At 44.9% G+C, this 14,956-nt stretch overlaps 1 protein-coding gene across 1 annotated transcript in view; it reads left to right on the top strand.

The window, feature by feature from the left end:
- WDR64 (WD repeat domain 64) overlaps positions 1-13,159 on the top strand; it is a gene marked incomplete at its 3' end in the record, with an annotated part of 128,473 nt that extends 115,314 nt beyond the window's left edge. Inside the window, exons 22-28 of the mRNA XM_015424565.1 lie at positions 4,220-4,297; positions 4,506-4,567; positions 5,024-5,133; positions 7,475-7,663; positions 9,697-9,796; positions 11,739-11,821; positions 13,117-13,159. Coding sequence (XP_015280051.1) covers positions 4,220-4,297; positions 4,506-4,567; positions 5,024-5,133; positions 7,475-7,663; positions 9,697-9,796; positions 11,739-11,821; positions 13,117-13,159 — 665 coding nt within the window. The remainder of the gene's footprint in view (positions 1-4,219; positions 4,298-4,505; positions 4,568-5,023; positions 5,134-7,474; positions 7,664-9,696; positions 9,797-11,738; positions 11,822-13,116) is intronic.
- Positions 13,160-14,956: the final 1,797 nt, after the last annotated feature.

Genomic DNA, 14,956 nt, shown 5'->3' with positions numbered 1-14,956 from the left:
TAAATAAAACAAATTCTAGTTAAAAGTTCACATAGTGAATTTTGACTTCAAACTTTTACTCAACTTTGAAGGAGCTGGATGTGCCAGACTTTGGAGATGTCACCAACTTCCTCAATCATCCTTGGGGGCTTGGACATCCAGTGATGAAGAATTGATTTGAAGCAGCAACATCCCTGCACGCTTTCCCCCTTTTTTGCAGCTCTTTTAAAGAAGGTTGCACAATCTGTTAAAGGAGATCCAACAATCATTACAAAAAGGGAAAGACAGCAGACTTTGCTGTAGAACAGTGTGCACATAGAGAACAACTAACCTCAGCAGCACAGGGTTTTCCAAAGTTCAATCCTGTGATCAGACTCCTCCTCGGGGGTTTTTTGGGTCCTACTTTGGGGGTCCGAAGCTGAACGATGACCTTGAAGCAACCAGGTCTTCACAAACTTTGTTGGATCAAAGCTTTTAAGAGGAGGTCCAACAATTCTTATGAATAATAAGGATGTTATAGTCTTGACTTTCAAGGAGGACCTTTCTGGAGTAACAATCAAATTCATCTGGGAAAATCCCCTTTCACATTCGCTGGAGGAAATAGCAACTGTATGGCGTATGTGGCGGATCCGAGACAGTTTTTTAACACAAAGCTGCTGAAAGAAAACTACCATATTTACCGGCGTATAAGACGACCCCCCACTTCTGAGAAGATTTCCCTGGGTTAAAAAGTTGTCTTATACACCGGAAAATACGGTGTGTGTATATATGTGTGTATATATGTGTGTATATATTCATATTCTCTTGCTCTCTTGTTACCCTTAACTTCACATTTTATTAATATTTGTATATCACATTCCTACCCCAAATGTACTTATCTTCATTTCCCTTGCCTTCTTTATCCTTTAGACTACATTCTTAGCCTTGTTTTAGCAAAACATATCTACCTCCATCATCACAACCACCGCCCTATTATATCGCTTACTCAAAACACTACCACAGTCCTCCTCCTATCTCATATCTCTAAACCTCGCTACACCTTCCATGTCACCATCATTATCTTTACTATTTCCTATCAGGGATTAATCAGTTTACTATGTATTTTAGACAGACCTATAAATCAATGATTTTTGCCCTATTCGCCTTGCTTTCAAATCTAGTCTTCCAAGCCATTCCAAACCTATAAAATTCATCAAATATAATTTTTCAACTATCTAACCCTTTCCACCAATTTTTATAACACACAATAGAACCATTACTATTTATACAAAGCCTTTAAATTCATTTCAACTTCCCTATAGCATAATTCTAAATTCATTATGAAAAACAAAAACAAAATAAGATTTCTTCCTATCCCGTTTTTAACCCCTTTAATTCATATTCCATCTTTATTTTCCCTTAATTCCCAACCAATTGATTTTACCCTTTTCCACCGTCCCCTTATAAAATAATAACAATTGATAACACTAAATACTAATATAACTAAATAAACATTCCACCTATAATTCAAGAAGTAAATAAATCAATTCTTAGGTAGTATCCCAATTATTCCTATATCTGAAGAAGTCTAATTTCCTCGTTTTTTAATATAATTTATTTTTTTCCTTTCGCATCTGCTTTCTTTTCCTCTGCCTCATCCCTTCTTGGTGACTTCGTTCTTTATAGCTCCCTTGACCTCCAGATCTCGTCCTTCTTCCCAACCTTCCTTTTTTCCATAACTTATCGTCTCTTTTACTTTCCCATTTCCGTTCCTTGCATCTCTTGATCCTTTCCTCTCTCCTATTTCCAGTTCCGGGTCTCTGTTTACTTCTCTTTTGCAATCCTTTCCTCTGTCTGAACTTGACTCTAGTTGGTTTTTTATTTGGTCTCTCCTTTGTCTTTTCTGTTGGTAGGCATTTTATTTCCACACAATCCACCACCTGAGTTTCACCAGACTTTTCTTCTTTATCACTCTCTCTCTTCTCCTTTTGATCCTCCTCATAAAGCCTCCTTAACATTATTTTGTTCCTGATCTTCTTCTCCCATTTCATTTTCTGTCTTATGTAGCTTTCCCAGTATTTCTTTACGTGCTTGTTCACAACCACTCTGAACTGCTTCTAGGACTGTTTCCCTCAAAGCTTTTAAGAATTGTTCCATAGTCATTTGGTCCTCTGACTCCTCCTCTTCTCCCGCTATATACTCCATTTCAGCCATATATCCAGTTCTTATCCTACAAGGTCCCAGTAATGTCTCTTTATTTTACAGTCTCTGCCTCTTTAGTCCCCTTACTTTTCTCTTAACCACTTGACTGAACCAGCATGATTCACGAAGCTCTCTTCCCCCCCGCAGAAAATATTATGAAAGGCTTACAGTTAAGTCCATTGCTTGACAGCCGTTTTACCTTTCCATTTAGAACACAAGTGTTTTGGGGGGATATCTTCTCATCCAACTCTCTCAAGACTCTTTTCTCTGTTTCTATGTCGCTGCGCTGCTGTATTTATAATCCTTTTAAACGTTTGAGAAATAAAAACGGATGGTCGCTTCTAGTCGAACATGGCGGCCATGTTCTCCTGTTGCTCGCCTCGGCTTCGGGGCTGTTCTGGACACCCCTCCCGTACTGCCGATTGCAAGGGAGGGCCAAAAAGACGCCCCATGCTCCAGCCCCCACCTCCGGGGAGCTGGTCGAGCTCTCCCGACACACGGGAGGCTCGAACGGAGCGAAAACAGTTCGGGCGGGGACGGAGCAAACCAAGCTCTCGCCCACCCGTCGATGCGCCGTACCGGAAGTCCGCACCAAACTAAAATTGAAACACAGGGCCAAAGTCTATTTAATAATTTCTGTCAGGCAAAAAGACTACTGAATTCACAGGGGAAACTTGAAGAAATAACAAACAAATGCCACTGTGAACTAAAGAACAACCATAAGCATTCAACACTACAGCTGTGTGACACATTACATTATGCTGATTTCCACATATGAATTTTTTTAAATTACTTTTATACTGATATTCTTTTTATGGTTTTATGATATAACCTGCCTTGAGGACTTTTGTTAGCCTAAGAAGGTTATAACAAATAAGTTAATACATACTGTTGTGTACTGAGACCCACTACTTAACACACATTTCTCAAAAAGCTCATACGGTGCATTATATGTACAGTGAGTTTCCACCTCTGTGCACATACAAATCCAAGCTTCACACATCACAGCCTTGTATATGCTAAGGAGGGACATGTATAGACTTCTATTTATGTCATTCATTTTTTAAACATTCAATTTCTTTGAATAATTATGTCATGCATTTGGTGTTTTTCAATCAATTTGGTAGTCATTACCACTAGTTTAAATGGGGCACTCATTCCTATTTCATCTTCCCTTTACCAAATGGGATGAAAGTCTCAGACATTTTGTCCCCTAAATAAAGTATACCTCCTATATTACAGGTGGATAGGAGAAAACATCCATGTATTATAGTATGTGTATGTATGTGAAAACACAGCATATTTTGAGCTTTCTCTCCCCATCCAAGAAATATGAAATTTTGAGGGTTGTAGGCTTTATCCATGTGATAATCCTTGTCAAACTGCAGACAGGGGAATTTCTTTCTGGCAGGCTGCTTTTTATTATTTGTTGGAGACTGACTAAAATGAAATTGTTAGACTGGCAACAATATTTACTACCTGTGAGGGTCTCCTCCAATTTAGACCCAAAGTTATTTGAATAAAATAATAATAGCCTTGATCATATTTGTTTATGAAAAAGGTATGTTTCCCTAATTGGAGAGCTGTGAAAAATTTCCCATCAAAGTGAAAAAGATCCACTTATTCTGAAGGGCTAGGGGGGAGGAATAATCTGTACTGTCATTCGTAAAGTTCTCACACATCTGTTTTGCCAAATGTAATTGTCCTGGAGAAGATACTCTGCATGCAATCCATAGCTTGCCAATTACGTACCCACAGTAAAACAGTCAAGTGTGCTATTTTACTTCATTCACTGACACACACAAAAAATTCCCTCCACCATATATACCAATGTATGTAAAATGTCATGTGTGAAGCAAAATGCAGAAGCAGACAAATCTCTCTTGTTTGATAAGAAAAAGTCCAGGGGAGGAGGAAGCCTTTTTTAATTAGACATAAATATCACTTTATATGTCTTAAAACATTGTAATATATTTTGTAAATATACCTTCCTAGCCAATGTGCAGTATTCTTGATTGTATGGAGAATGTTGCCCCCTTAAGCCTGTCTCTTCATAAAGAAAATAAACGTGTAACCATTAAACAGTCCAGTCTTGTTAAAACATCATCAGTGGTGCATGAAGCTGGAGAAGGAGCTGGTAAGTGGTACTTTTGTAAGCAACTTGATTATAGTTACCAGCTCCCTGGAGTTTCCATATGGATCCATAAACTTCCTCTGCTAATTTAAACACTAACTGGCCCAACCCTCATCTTGGCCTTATTTACAGAATTCATAAGTAATGTGATTATCCTGGGCTAGTTTTGTAATGTGAAAATACTATTTCAATGGAGTTTTTCTCTTAACAGAGGGACATGTCATACGATGGAACATTGGTTCATTCTTAGAAGATCCACTGGATACCAACAAGGTGAGAAAATGGGAAAGCATTTTAAGAGCAATTTTTAAAATTCACCTATTATTAGGAACACTCGAACACCCACCAGCTCAGCTTATACCCTGCCCACCAGTCATGAGCAGAGAGCTGACCCGTCCCAGTGGGCTGTTCAGTTGCTCATGAGGGGTACAACCCTCTTTGATGGATCCCTCCTCATATGTAGCACCTCCGCCCCCACCATTTTGCAGCTATATGTGATTCTTCAGCCTGGGTCTTATGTACTACCTTTCTAAGAGGATAGATGCAATTGCAAATGCTGCTGGCAAAGTTAACTCACCCATTAGGTGAGCAATTACATGTTAGTTGGGTAGCTGTGTTAAGTTAACCCACCAACACATAATCATGGGCTCTGTTTAGCTGTTAGTTTCCTGCTATCCATCAAGGAAACCAAAATGCCCTGATACTTTTAATGGCTTTTTTCCCTTGTAGAATGTGAAACAACAACTTTGCTGGCGAGCTCATTCCACCAAAATAGTCAACTTGTTCTATGATGAAGAAAGGGGCTTAGTAGTGACTGCCTCTACTGATGCTTCTGTCAGGTTAGTAATAGCCAACACTTATCATTAATTGGGAATTCGTCTAGTTGCAGACATATCCCCAGGGTTACTATTGGTTTGATGGTGCCATGTCAGAGTTTTGCATGTCACCATAAAACCAGCAAGATAGGCTGGGTAAAGCTGCAGCTCCTCTTGTGAGTGGCTTTGTATATGGTACTGGGGAGATGTTTACACCAGGTCCCTCTGCTTGTCCTTGCCTTTGCACAGAAGAGGGCCCACTGTGCATTCAGCCTGAGTGCCCTAGACTGCACCCTTGATGTACTCATATGGACACTAGTTAATGTTATCCTGTTGTGTTCCACCGGAGACCAGGCAAGGCAAGCACATGGTCCTCCGAACAGCTGGAGCTTTACTCCGGAGACAATAGGCTCAGAGGATCCTAATCCCAAACCTATCGACGGGCCCAGATCCTCAAGGGGACCCTATCAGGTTAAGTAGTGTGTAAAGAGACGAATCATGACTGTGGGTGTTTTTAATAAAGTCCCCATAGGGTTTAACGTCCTCCGACGGTGAAATAGGGAGCTCGACTTCGACTTGTTGCTGCAGGGATGCTTCTATCGGTAGTTGGGGACTCTCCTCATCTGAGTAAGAGCTGGGGCAGCTGGATGGGTTTGAGGGCTCAGAGAACAACGTTTGGAGGATTGGCATCGAAGGCCTAAGTTCTGACTGATCTATGGGAGTTTTTGGTGCCGACGGCTGAAGACCTGGATCTTTAGTTATCAGTCTCGATTGGGAAGGTTTAACAAATTCCGGTGCTGAGTAGGGATCATGGTACCAAGAAATTCTGGACGAGGAAGACTGACGAGGGAGCCATGGCATCGACCCCGAAAAGGGGTAGGCTCCATATAAATATTGCCATTGGCGCTGATCCCATGACGTGAGCAGAATCGGCGTCGGAGATCGATCTCACTCATCGGGGATGAACGGAGGTGAAGGGACGACATTATGTGTCCTTCGATCTCGTTGCAGGTTCTCGACATTGGGTGATCGAGGAACCTGAGTCAAGTCCAACTCCTGGTCGGAGTCAAAGGACTGGATGGGACGTAGCGAAGGTGACCAAAGTGCACCTTGTGGCTGCCCTCGGCTTGTTGAATCAAGCGAAGCGGCTACGCGAGAGCCTTTCTTGTGCTTCTTAAGCTTGATAAGCTGAAAGTCGTTGCCCTCCTTATGTCTTTTGGAAGGAGTATGGGCTTCGGAATGTTGTGCCTAAATCGGGCGTTTCAGCACCGATTTTACGGCATCAATGGAGGTCGATGTCAAAGACATGGCGACTGTCACTTCTGACACTGGCGTCAACATCAATGCATGTCCGGACATCTCCTGAGATGATGGCACCACTGGAGAGAGTGCGGCTTCCATCAGCACCACTTGCAGTCTAGCGGCCCTATTTTTCCTGGTCTGCTTGGATAACTTGGAGCAATGGGCACAAGAGGCAACTCGGTGCGATTCCCCCAAGCATAAAAGGCAAAGAGAATGTCCATCTGGGGGGGGGGTGATCTTACTGCCGCATTCCAAGCACCATTTAAAGAAACCCCACCGTGCGGCCATAGGCCGGGGGAAGGGATGGTAGAAATAAAGTCCAACAAAATATCTAACTGGAAAACTTTCCTAACTAACTAAACTTGAATAAAACAAGGCCGAAAGGCCCAAAAAAGTATAGTTTTACCAACCTAATTGGAGAGAGTCCTACCAGCACGGCGATCAGAAGAGAACTGCCCCTCCCTTAGTCATGCGCAGCAGAGCCCCGCATGTGACCGGGGAGTGGGCGCGAAAATTCCTTTTGCTTTCCATTGTACCGATTGGTAGGGTTGCCAAATTGATTTTGGCCGGGAGCGGGGGGCTCCCGGCCAGCATCAACTTTGTGCGCGTGCCGCGTGTGCGTCACCCGGAAGTGACATCACACGCTGGGAGCGGGGCCACGCCATTTGAGGGGAAAACAAAGAGTGGCAGCCATTTGAGGGGGAAACCCTTTGTTTTCCCCTCAAATGGCATGGCCCCGCCCCCAGCGTCCGACGTCACTTCCGGGTGACGCAGACGCGGGGGTGGGGTTTCCCCCGGGCCCCGATTCCGTGGGAGCGGGAATCAGGGCTCGAAACCGGGGGGAATTCCGCCCCCCGGGGGCATTTGGCAGCCCTACCGATCGGGGTTGGCGCAGGTGCACTATATTCCAGAGGTGTGATGCACAGAGACCACGAAGAAGATTCATTGATAACAGCTGGAAGGTGGAGGAATATGGCATAATTAGGCTTTTTTTAACTTCTTTTTCTTTAAAAGATTATACATTTTAACATTTTTCCTTGGATTTTCCCCACAATTTATGTAGGCTCTGGCATGGACTCAGTGGACACTACATTGGCTATTTTGGGCAGCGACGATTGTTTGAACTCTCTGAATCCACAGATATAATTCTGCCTTGTGATGTAAATGACCTTCCTTTCACAATAAAAGATGACAGCAAGTATATGGAAAAAAAGCAGAAGTTTGAATATCCTCTAGTGCTTGATCGGGAAAAGTAAGTTTACATGGCTGTTGTTCTGCATGCACTTGCAAATCAGAGTCATACAGTCCTGAAGTCAGAGAGGTCCACCCCCAAGGCACAAAATTCAAAGCTAAAGCAAGTCGACAGGTTCTATATATATTAACCTACATGGAATTACTTCAGCATAAAAGACTACCAAAGAGCCCTGACCTGGATAGCCAGGCAAGCCTGATCTCGCCAGATTTCAGAAGCTAAGCAGGGCTGACCCTGGCAAGTATTTGCCTTCCAGAGAATTCCAGGGCCGGGAGGCCAGAGGCAGGATATCAAGCCTCTGAATGTCCTTCATGCCCTCATAGGAGTCGCCAGAGGTTGCCATGACTTCCAGGCACAGGCACAGGCACACACACACAAATGCAAAAACAAAGACCACCAAAGAACTGAGGCTTCATCTACTTTTCAAATCAGAAACATAATAAGCACCCTTTCCATACAGAGTAATTATGTCTGTCTGTTGGAAAAGTGGGAGGGCAATTTTTGCTGATTACCCCCCCCCCTAAACAACATGCCAATCCTACTTATATTTATTTATATTTATAGCCCATTTTCTCACTGAAATTGAAGGTTGGTCACACAGTATAAAGCAATGTAATCAGATAGCATAAAACATCCAGTAAACAATGTAATTGGATGAGGATTACAAAAGTTAGAAAAAGTAATGCAACAAGAAAGGTACCAGATGTGCATGTAGGAATAGAATACAATCCTATGTGTTTTATAAAAAAGTGTCCTCCTGAACCATTCTGTTTATAAAAATGTCCTTCTGAACAATTCTGGTTTAAATACTCTGGAAAACGAGAGAAGTGTGGGAGCCTTTTTAATGTCCTCCTCAGGCTGGCCATTCCAAAAGGTGGGAGCCACAACAGGGAATGCACATGCATGGGCAGCCATCCATCTTGCTCCTATGCAAGGTGGCACTTTCACTTTGCTCAGATTAATGGTGCTGGCAAGGTAGAGCATAGCAGGAGAGGGAGTCCTGCAGATATGTGGGTCCAAGGCCATAAAGAATTCTGTAGGTGATAACCAGGCCCTTGAAATGAACTCAGGAGCTGATTGGTAGCCAATACAATGATTGCAGAACGAGTGCAATATACATAATCTGCCTAGCTCCTGCGAGTAACTGAGCTGCAACATTCTTTGCCACCTGGAGTTTCTGAGTTCACTTTAAGGACAGACCCATGGTACAGTGCAATACAGTGGTCTAGCCTTGAGGTCACTGTGGCATAGATCCACATGGCCAGATCAGCTGAGTCAAGATAGAGAGCCATCTTCCAGGCTACATACAGATGGTAGAAAGCATATGTTTGCTGCTGCTGCTGAATTAACTTGCTTCTCCAGCAATAGTGCTGGGTTAGCACTAGGGGTTAACCTTAGACTCTTAACAGAGTTAGCAAGGGTCAGCTGAACTTCAACAAACGTGGAAAACTCAATGTCTTTCAAGACTTCAGCCTTCTGAACCAGCATTACCCATCTTGTCAAGTTACAGTTTCAACTTGTTCAACCTTAGCCATCTAACCACAACAGTCAGGCAGTCGTTCAAGCCATGTGATTTAGATAAAGAAATACAGCACTGATACATCACAGCAGCTAAGAAATGAGCTGTAATCCAGTCTGTCCCCTAGTGCAACACTGTCCCAAACCCACTGAGTGGCCTTAAAGCAAACTAGCCTTGGTCTCTCATCTGCGATCTGGGAAGAATGCTGGCCGGTTTTGAAGGGGCTGTTGTAAGAAGTACAAGATAATGTGTGAAGCACTTGGAATACTGAATGGCTTATATAAAATGTTAATTATAATAATAATGACTCAGAATATGTCTGAGTTCAATGGGCCCTACAAGCTTCCATAGCATTGCAGCCTTTATTGCTTTAAACTGGCACAATTGCATGTCTTTGCATATTTTATTATCATTTTGGTGTTATTCATAATGCATACAATGATATAAATCTGCATGTTTGTTTGGTAAACATCATGGGGTTTTCTCTGCTCTATTGTGGAAAAAATCCAAACAGGTGGAAGTTGTTGACTAGAAGCGCCTTAGCTCTCAAAAAGCCTGGAGTTCTGGAAGTGGAACAGGATTTCAAGTTTTTCAAAGCTCTGGCTTCTCCTAAGGTAGGAAGGCTTAAATGCCACTTCAGGTCTTTTTTTCTAAATTTTGCTGAAATTTAGATTTGCTGAGTGAAGCGAAAAAAAGTACTTGCACACATGCCAATAAAAGTACCACTGACATTCTCTCCAGCTGTAATCCAATGGTAAAACCTACGTAAGATACACTCTGCATTGTCATTTAAAAATATTTTCCCCTCAGCTTTTTGTCCCACACTAACGACATTATGACTGCACAAAAAAATATGAAAAAGCTCAAAACTGGTTGTGTTAGTATCTCTGTAGACAGTGCTGGGCAGAGCAATCCTCTGTTGTGCCTGTGCTGTGGCAGCTGACCATGGCACAACAGTGGCAACGCTAGTCACTTCCCAAAGAGGAAAGTTATGTGGCAGCTGAGTGGGGGGAAAGGTGCTTCATCAGTGTTGGCAGTGTAACGTTCTGTCCCAGCACTGTTGCTAGGCAGGGGCGGTGTGATAGACACAGGTTTTGGCTGGGGAAATGGCAGCCTGGCCTGTAGCCTTTCTCTGCCATCCATCTGTGTCTGCTGCTGTAGCAGCATTGCCAGGATGGGGCCCCCACCGCTGTTGTGTCTGAGAGGATCCTGTGGCTTGTGCAGCGCCCCGAACAAGCTCCCTCCTCCCATAGTTGGCAACAAACACCAACACCTGAGACACACATAATGGATGAGCTTTACTGAAGGGTTCCAGGGACAACAGAGTGGTTAGGGTTGGATCATGGTGTTTCTGAGCAGAGCCTCACTCAGTCCTTTAGTGCTAAGGACACCTTCCCGATGGGCATGGGAAGGACCAGGAGGCTGGATGTGTCTGCATGCTCCCAAGGTCCAGCTTCTCTTGCAGAGAGGGCACATGGTGAAGTTTCAGGTCCATGCTACAAGCATGGACAGCTTCAAGATGGGATTGGATAAACATATGGAGCAGAGGTCCATCAGTGGCTATTAGCCACAAAACACAGACAGAATACTGTGTCTGGGGCAGTGATGCTCTGTATTCTTGGTGCTTGTAGGGCAACAGTGGGAGGGCTTCTGGAGTTCTGGCCCTGCTGGTGGACCTCCTGATGGCACCTGGGGTTTGGCCACTGTGTGACACAGAGTGATTGATTGGATGGGTGATTGGCCTGGTCCAAAACAGACTCTCTTATGTTGTTATGTCACACAGCAGGGAGCATGCCATGCGCCTGGCATCTGGAGTTGTGGGGTGACTTCCTAGAACCATTTGTAGGGCGGGGAGGCCATAATTGGGTGCTGAGGAGGGGCAGGGATAGCATGGGGGTGTGCTGATTGGGTGCATATTGGTTGGTATCCTGTGCTGCTTGGGTTCCAGTGGGAGTGGCTGCAGCTGTTGGGGGGGGGGGTGAATTAGGAGTTACCATGGCTGCCAATGGGCTGTGCCGGCATTTTTGCCAGTGCAATTTTGCACCTGCTCTGGGGGGTGTTCCCATGCTGAAACTGCTTTGGGAGTCGCCTAACTGGCACCATGACCCCTGGAATACCCACATTTATGCCAGAGCACGGGTTCGAGCCTTCAATCCACTGGCATGTGGCTGTGGTGCAGCTGCACCCATGGAAGTGTGCCCTGCACCAGCGTAAACGGCCCTTATGCCAGTGTAACTCCACCAGCACGGGGGTCAATCGGCTCCCTGTGCCGATTGCACTCCCCCACCCCCAGGATCGAGCTGTGAGTTTCACGCCTCTAAAGTAAGCAAGATTCCCTTTTTATTTTCGAGCAACATCATAGCCCAGGGTTGAAGAACGTAAAAGCATCATCACCAACAACTGTTGTGCTTATTGATGTAAATTTGTGTTCAAATAACCACGGAAAGATCAATATTGCCCATAAATAGTTATGTAAATGCTGATTTAAAAATTATACAGTTGTCTTTTGTTTCTTTTTCTGGAACTGAAAATACAATAACATTTTTTTTCTTACAGATTCACAAATATCCTCTGGAAAGTTTCAAGTCTGGAAACAAAGATATTGGTATTGTGTTTGGGTCAATACCTATATACAGGGTGAGTTCAATGTAAATAAATGGGACTATCATGAAGAAACATTAAAATTAAGCAATTTTGAAATCAATGTCAAATTCTGACTTGCCCCCATTTGCTTCTCAATGTTGCAATATTTCTGGCTTACTTTGAATGTTGCCTAAGTTCACTGTAAGTTTTTTTCTCTTCTTAATATATCGACCTTTTGTAATATTCATCTTCCTCCTCTCTCCCTTGTGACAACCAGTAATATCAGACTCATTGTAAGTTACTGGGCATTACATATGGGATTTAACCCATCTATGTTCAGCATAATTCTCAAGGTGTCACTACAAGAAATACTGAGCAAGATTTAAAGGTAGATTGCGTCCTTGGAATACACATCACTCCTTCCATTGTATGCCCTGAGGAGAAATGAGTTTGCATTCCACCCTAGTCTACATTGTCTTCTTCCATCACATCTTTTCATTTCATTTCACTTTTACATCATGCCTCCTCAAAAGAGCAGGTTCTTCCATCACAAGCAAGATCTCACCTCTTATTTTGAAGTCTGAACAGTGAAATGAGAAATCTCCCATTCAAATTTCATATTTGTCATGAACTCCACGATGGACTTTAAACAAGCTGTCACTCTCTCTCAGCCTCAGTTGTGCAATACAGAGACAACATAGATTGCAGTTTTGGTCTAGCAGTCACCAAGAGATTGTACATGAAGTACTCTGAACACTCAAAAAGTACCTTATAAATTTTATTATTATTATTAACAAGTAGGAGACCTGCAAGGACTTGCAGGGGTGTCCAGAGATGGCAAACCCACCCTGTACTCATCTGCTCCAGAGAGGACTCCAGCAGGGGACAGCATTGCTGAGGCAGGCAGTCTAACATGAGGCTGCGGGGAAAAGAACAAGGATGAGGCCATGCTCTGAAATGCACCGGCAGCAGCCTCGGAGCCTGGCAGGCCTCAGATAGGAGATGAGGCTCAAACAGCAGGCCGCACATGGGAACAGGCTAGGGGAGGGGGCCAACAGCAACTGGGGCTTCCTGGGGCCAACAGCAACTGGGGCTTCCTGGGGCCTATGCAGGCAGGCAGAGCAGCTTCTTGAAACCTCAGGAAAGGCAGGGCAGGAGAAGGGAAGTCCCAGCCAAGGAGGCCAGTGGCCCAGATCCCCTTCAATCGCCATAGGCCATAGGCCCACCCCAGGCAAGGGAGAGGTGAAGGGGGTGGGGGTCTCATTTTCCCCTCCCCCGCTATCTCCTCATTCCCTCCCCTGAAAGCCCCCATAGCTTCTCCCCTTTCCCTGCTTCTATCTCTCCATCCCACCCCCCAGCCAACCAATCTTCTAGGGTTGCCAGGTCTGGGCTGGAAAATATCTGGAGACTTTGGGGGTGGATCCAGGAGAAGGTGGGGTTTTGGGGGGGCTCAGCATGGTACAATGCCATAGAGTTAGGGTTGCCAGGTCCTACCTGTAGCTGCAGCAGGGGAGTCCTGGCCCTCTCTGAGACTTCTTCGGCACACATGCAAAATGCGCGTGCTGCAATGCCATCCCCGAGAAGTGATGTCATTGCGTCCGGCACGGGACCACTATTGTTCGAGGGGAAAACATAGAGTTTTCCCTTGAATGATAGACCGTCCCCCCGCAATGTGCCTGGTGCGATGACGTCACCTCCGGGTGACGTCATCATGCCAGGCATGTCGCCACAATCCCAGCACTTTGGGAGTGGGGTTCCCCCCCTGGGGCCCGATCCAGGCCAGGAAGGGGCCCATCGAGCAGGCAAGCCCCTGCCCCCCCAGAGGACCTGGCAACCCTACATAGATTTCACAGTTCAAAGCAGCCATTTTCTCTAGGGGAGCTGATCTCTGTCAGCTGGAGATCAGTTGTGAAAGCAGGAGATCGCCAGGCCCCACCTGGAGGCTGGTAATTCTACAATCTTCATTCCACCACCACCCCCCATCTTTAGCTTTCCCTCCTTCCCTCCCACTAGCAGACTGTACAAGGGAAAACTATGAAACAGTTGTCTGGTGTTAGCCATAGGGTAGCCATTCTCCCAATGGGGGCGGGGGTTCCCCTGATTTTGAAGCCCAGAGTCAGCCACCAGCCAGCTTGCCAGTGGGGGCAGCCCTATTGTGCCCGATTCAATGATGTCACCCAGAGGGCACTGGGCACCTCACGTGGGGGATGCTCTAGCATTTGGCTAAAAACTCTGTGATGACGATAGAGTTTTTGGCCAAATGCTAGAGTGTTGCTTGCACGACATGCCCGGCCCTATGATGTCACTACCGGGTGATGTCATTGCAATGCACGTGTGCAAGAAAATCGCAGGAAGAAGCATGCAGCACCCTGCTGGCAGAAGCTAAGCAGCTGGCAATCCTAATTAGCACACAGGTCAGGCCTAGTTGCACAGTGGGGCACTTCATTTTCACCTGTATCCCTTTCCCCACACTATTTTCTCCTTCTCTCCTCATGGCAATCCCATGTTGTCACCTTTCCCTGACCCCTTCTCTCCTTTCCACACACTCACCAACCTACCTTTTATCTGCCCCCCATCTTCAGTTACATTTATTGTTCATGTATACTCTGCCTTTCTTTACAGCGGGGACTGAAAACAGCTTACTAGTTGTTCCTTTGACTGAGTTTGGTGCCTTCCCATTTTTGTCGTGTGGCCACTGATTCTTCTCACCTGTCCTACTGCTGTTTCTTCCTACCCGATCCAGTCATTCCTATTTCTGCCCAAGCTCCCATGAACAGACAACTTCATGAGATATAGGGAAACAGTGGGCTAGGGAAGCAGATGGTCCAACCAACTGCTTGGCACCCTTTGCAGAGTCAGAGCAACTGCCCCATTCACTTGCTGGTCTAGATTTTTATGTGATGATTTCATATGAACAGGGAAAAGCAACTGCAAAATCTTTGCATCTAAAAAAAAAAAAGAATTTTTAAAGTGATTGTGCCACCTGGCCACTTTTATACTTTAAGAGTTAACCAAAAACTGTTTATGCTTTTGATGGAATTCTACAAAATCTCATCATTTTTATCCCACCCCTCCAAGTTGGCTCAGGGTTGTGTGCTCTCCCTCTCCTCCATGTTATCCTCATAATGATCTTGTGGTGTGACCAAGTAAGCTCAATGGGGTAGGGACCCGAACTTGATCCCCTGGTTCTA

The sequence above is a fragment of the Gekko japonicus genome, unplaced genomic scaffold (assembly GCF_001447785.1).
Source record: "Gekko japonicus isolate JY-2015 unplaced genomic scaffold, Gekko_japonicus_V1.1 scaffold392, whole genome shotgun sequence".
NCBI lineage: Eukaryota > Metazoa > Chordata > Lepidosauria > Squamata > Gekkonidae > Gekko > Gekko japonicus.
Note: the sequence above shows the minus strand (reverse complement) of the source record. Positions and strands in the feature narration are given on the sequence as shown.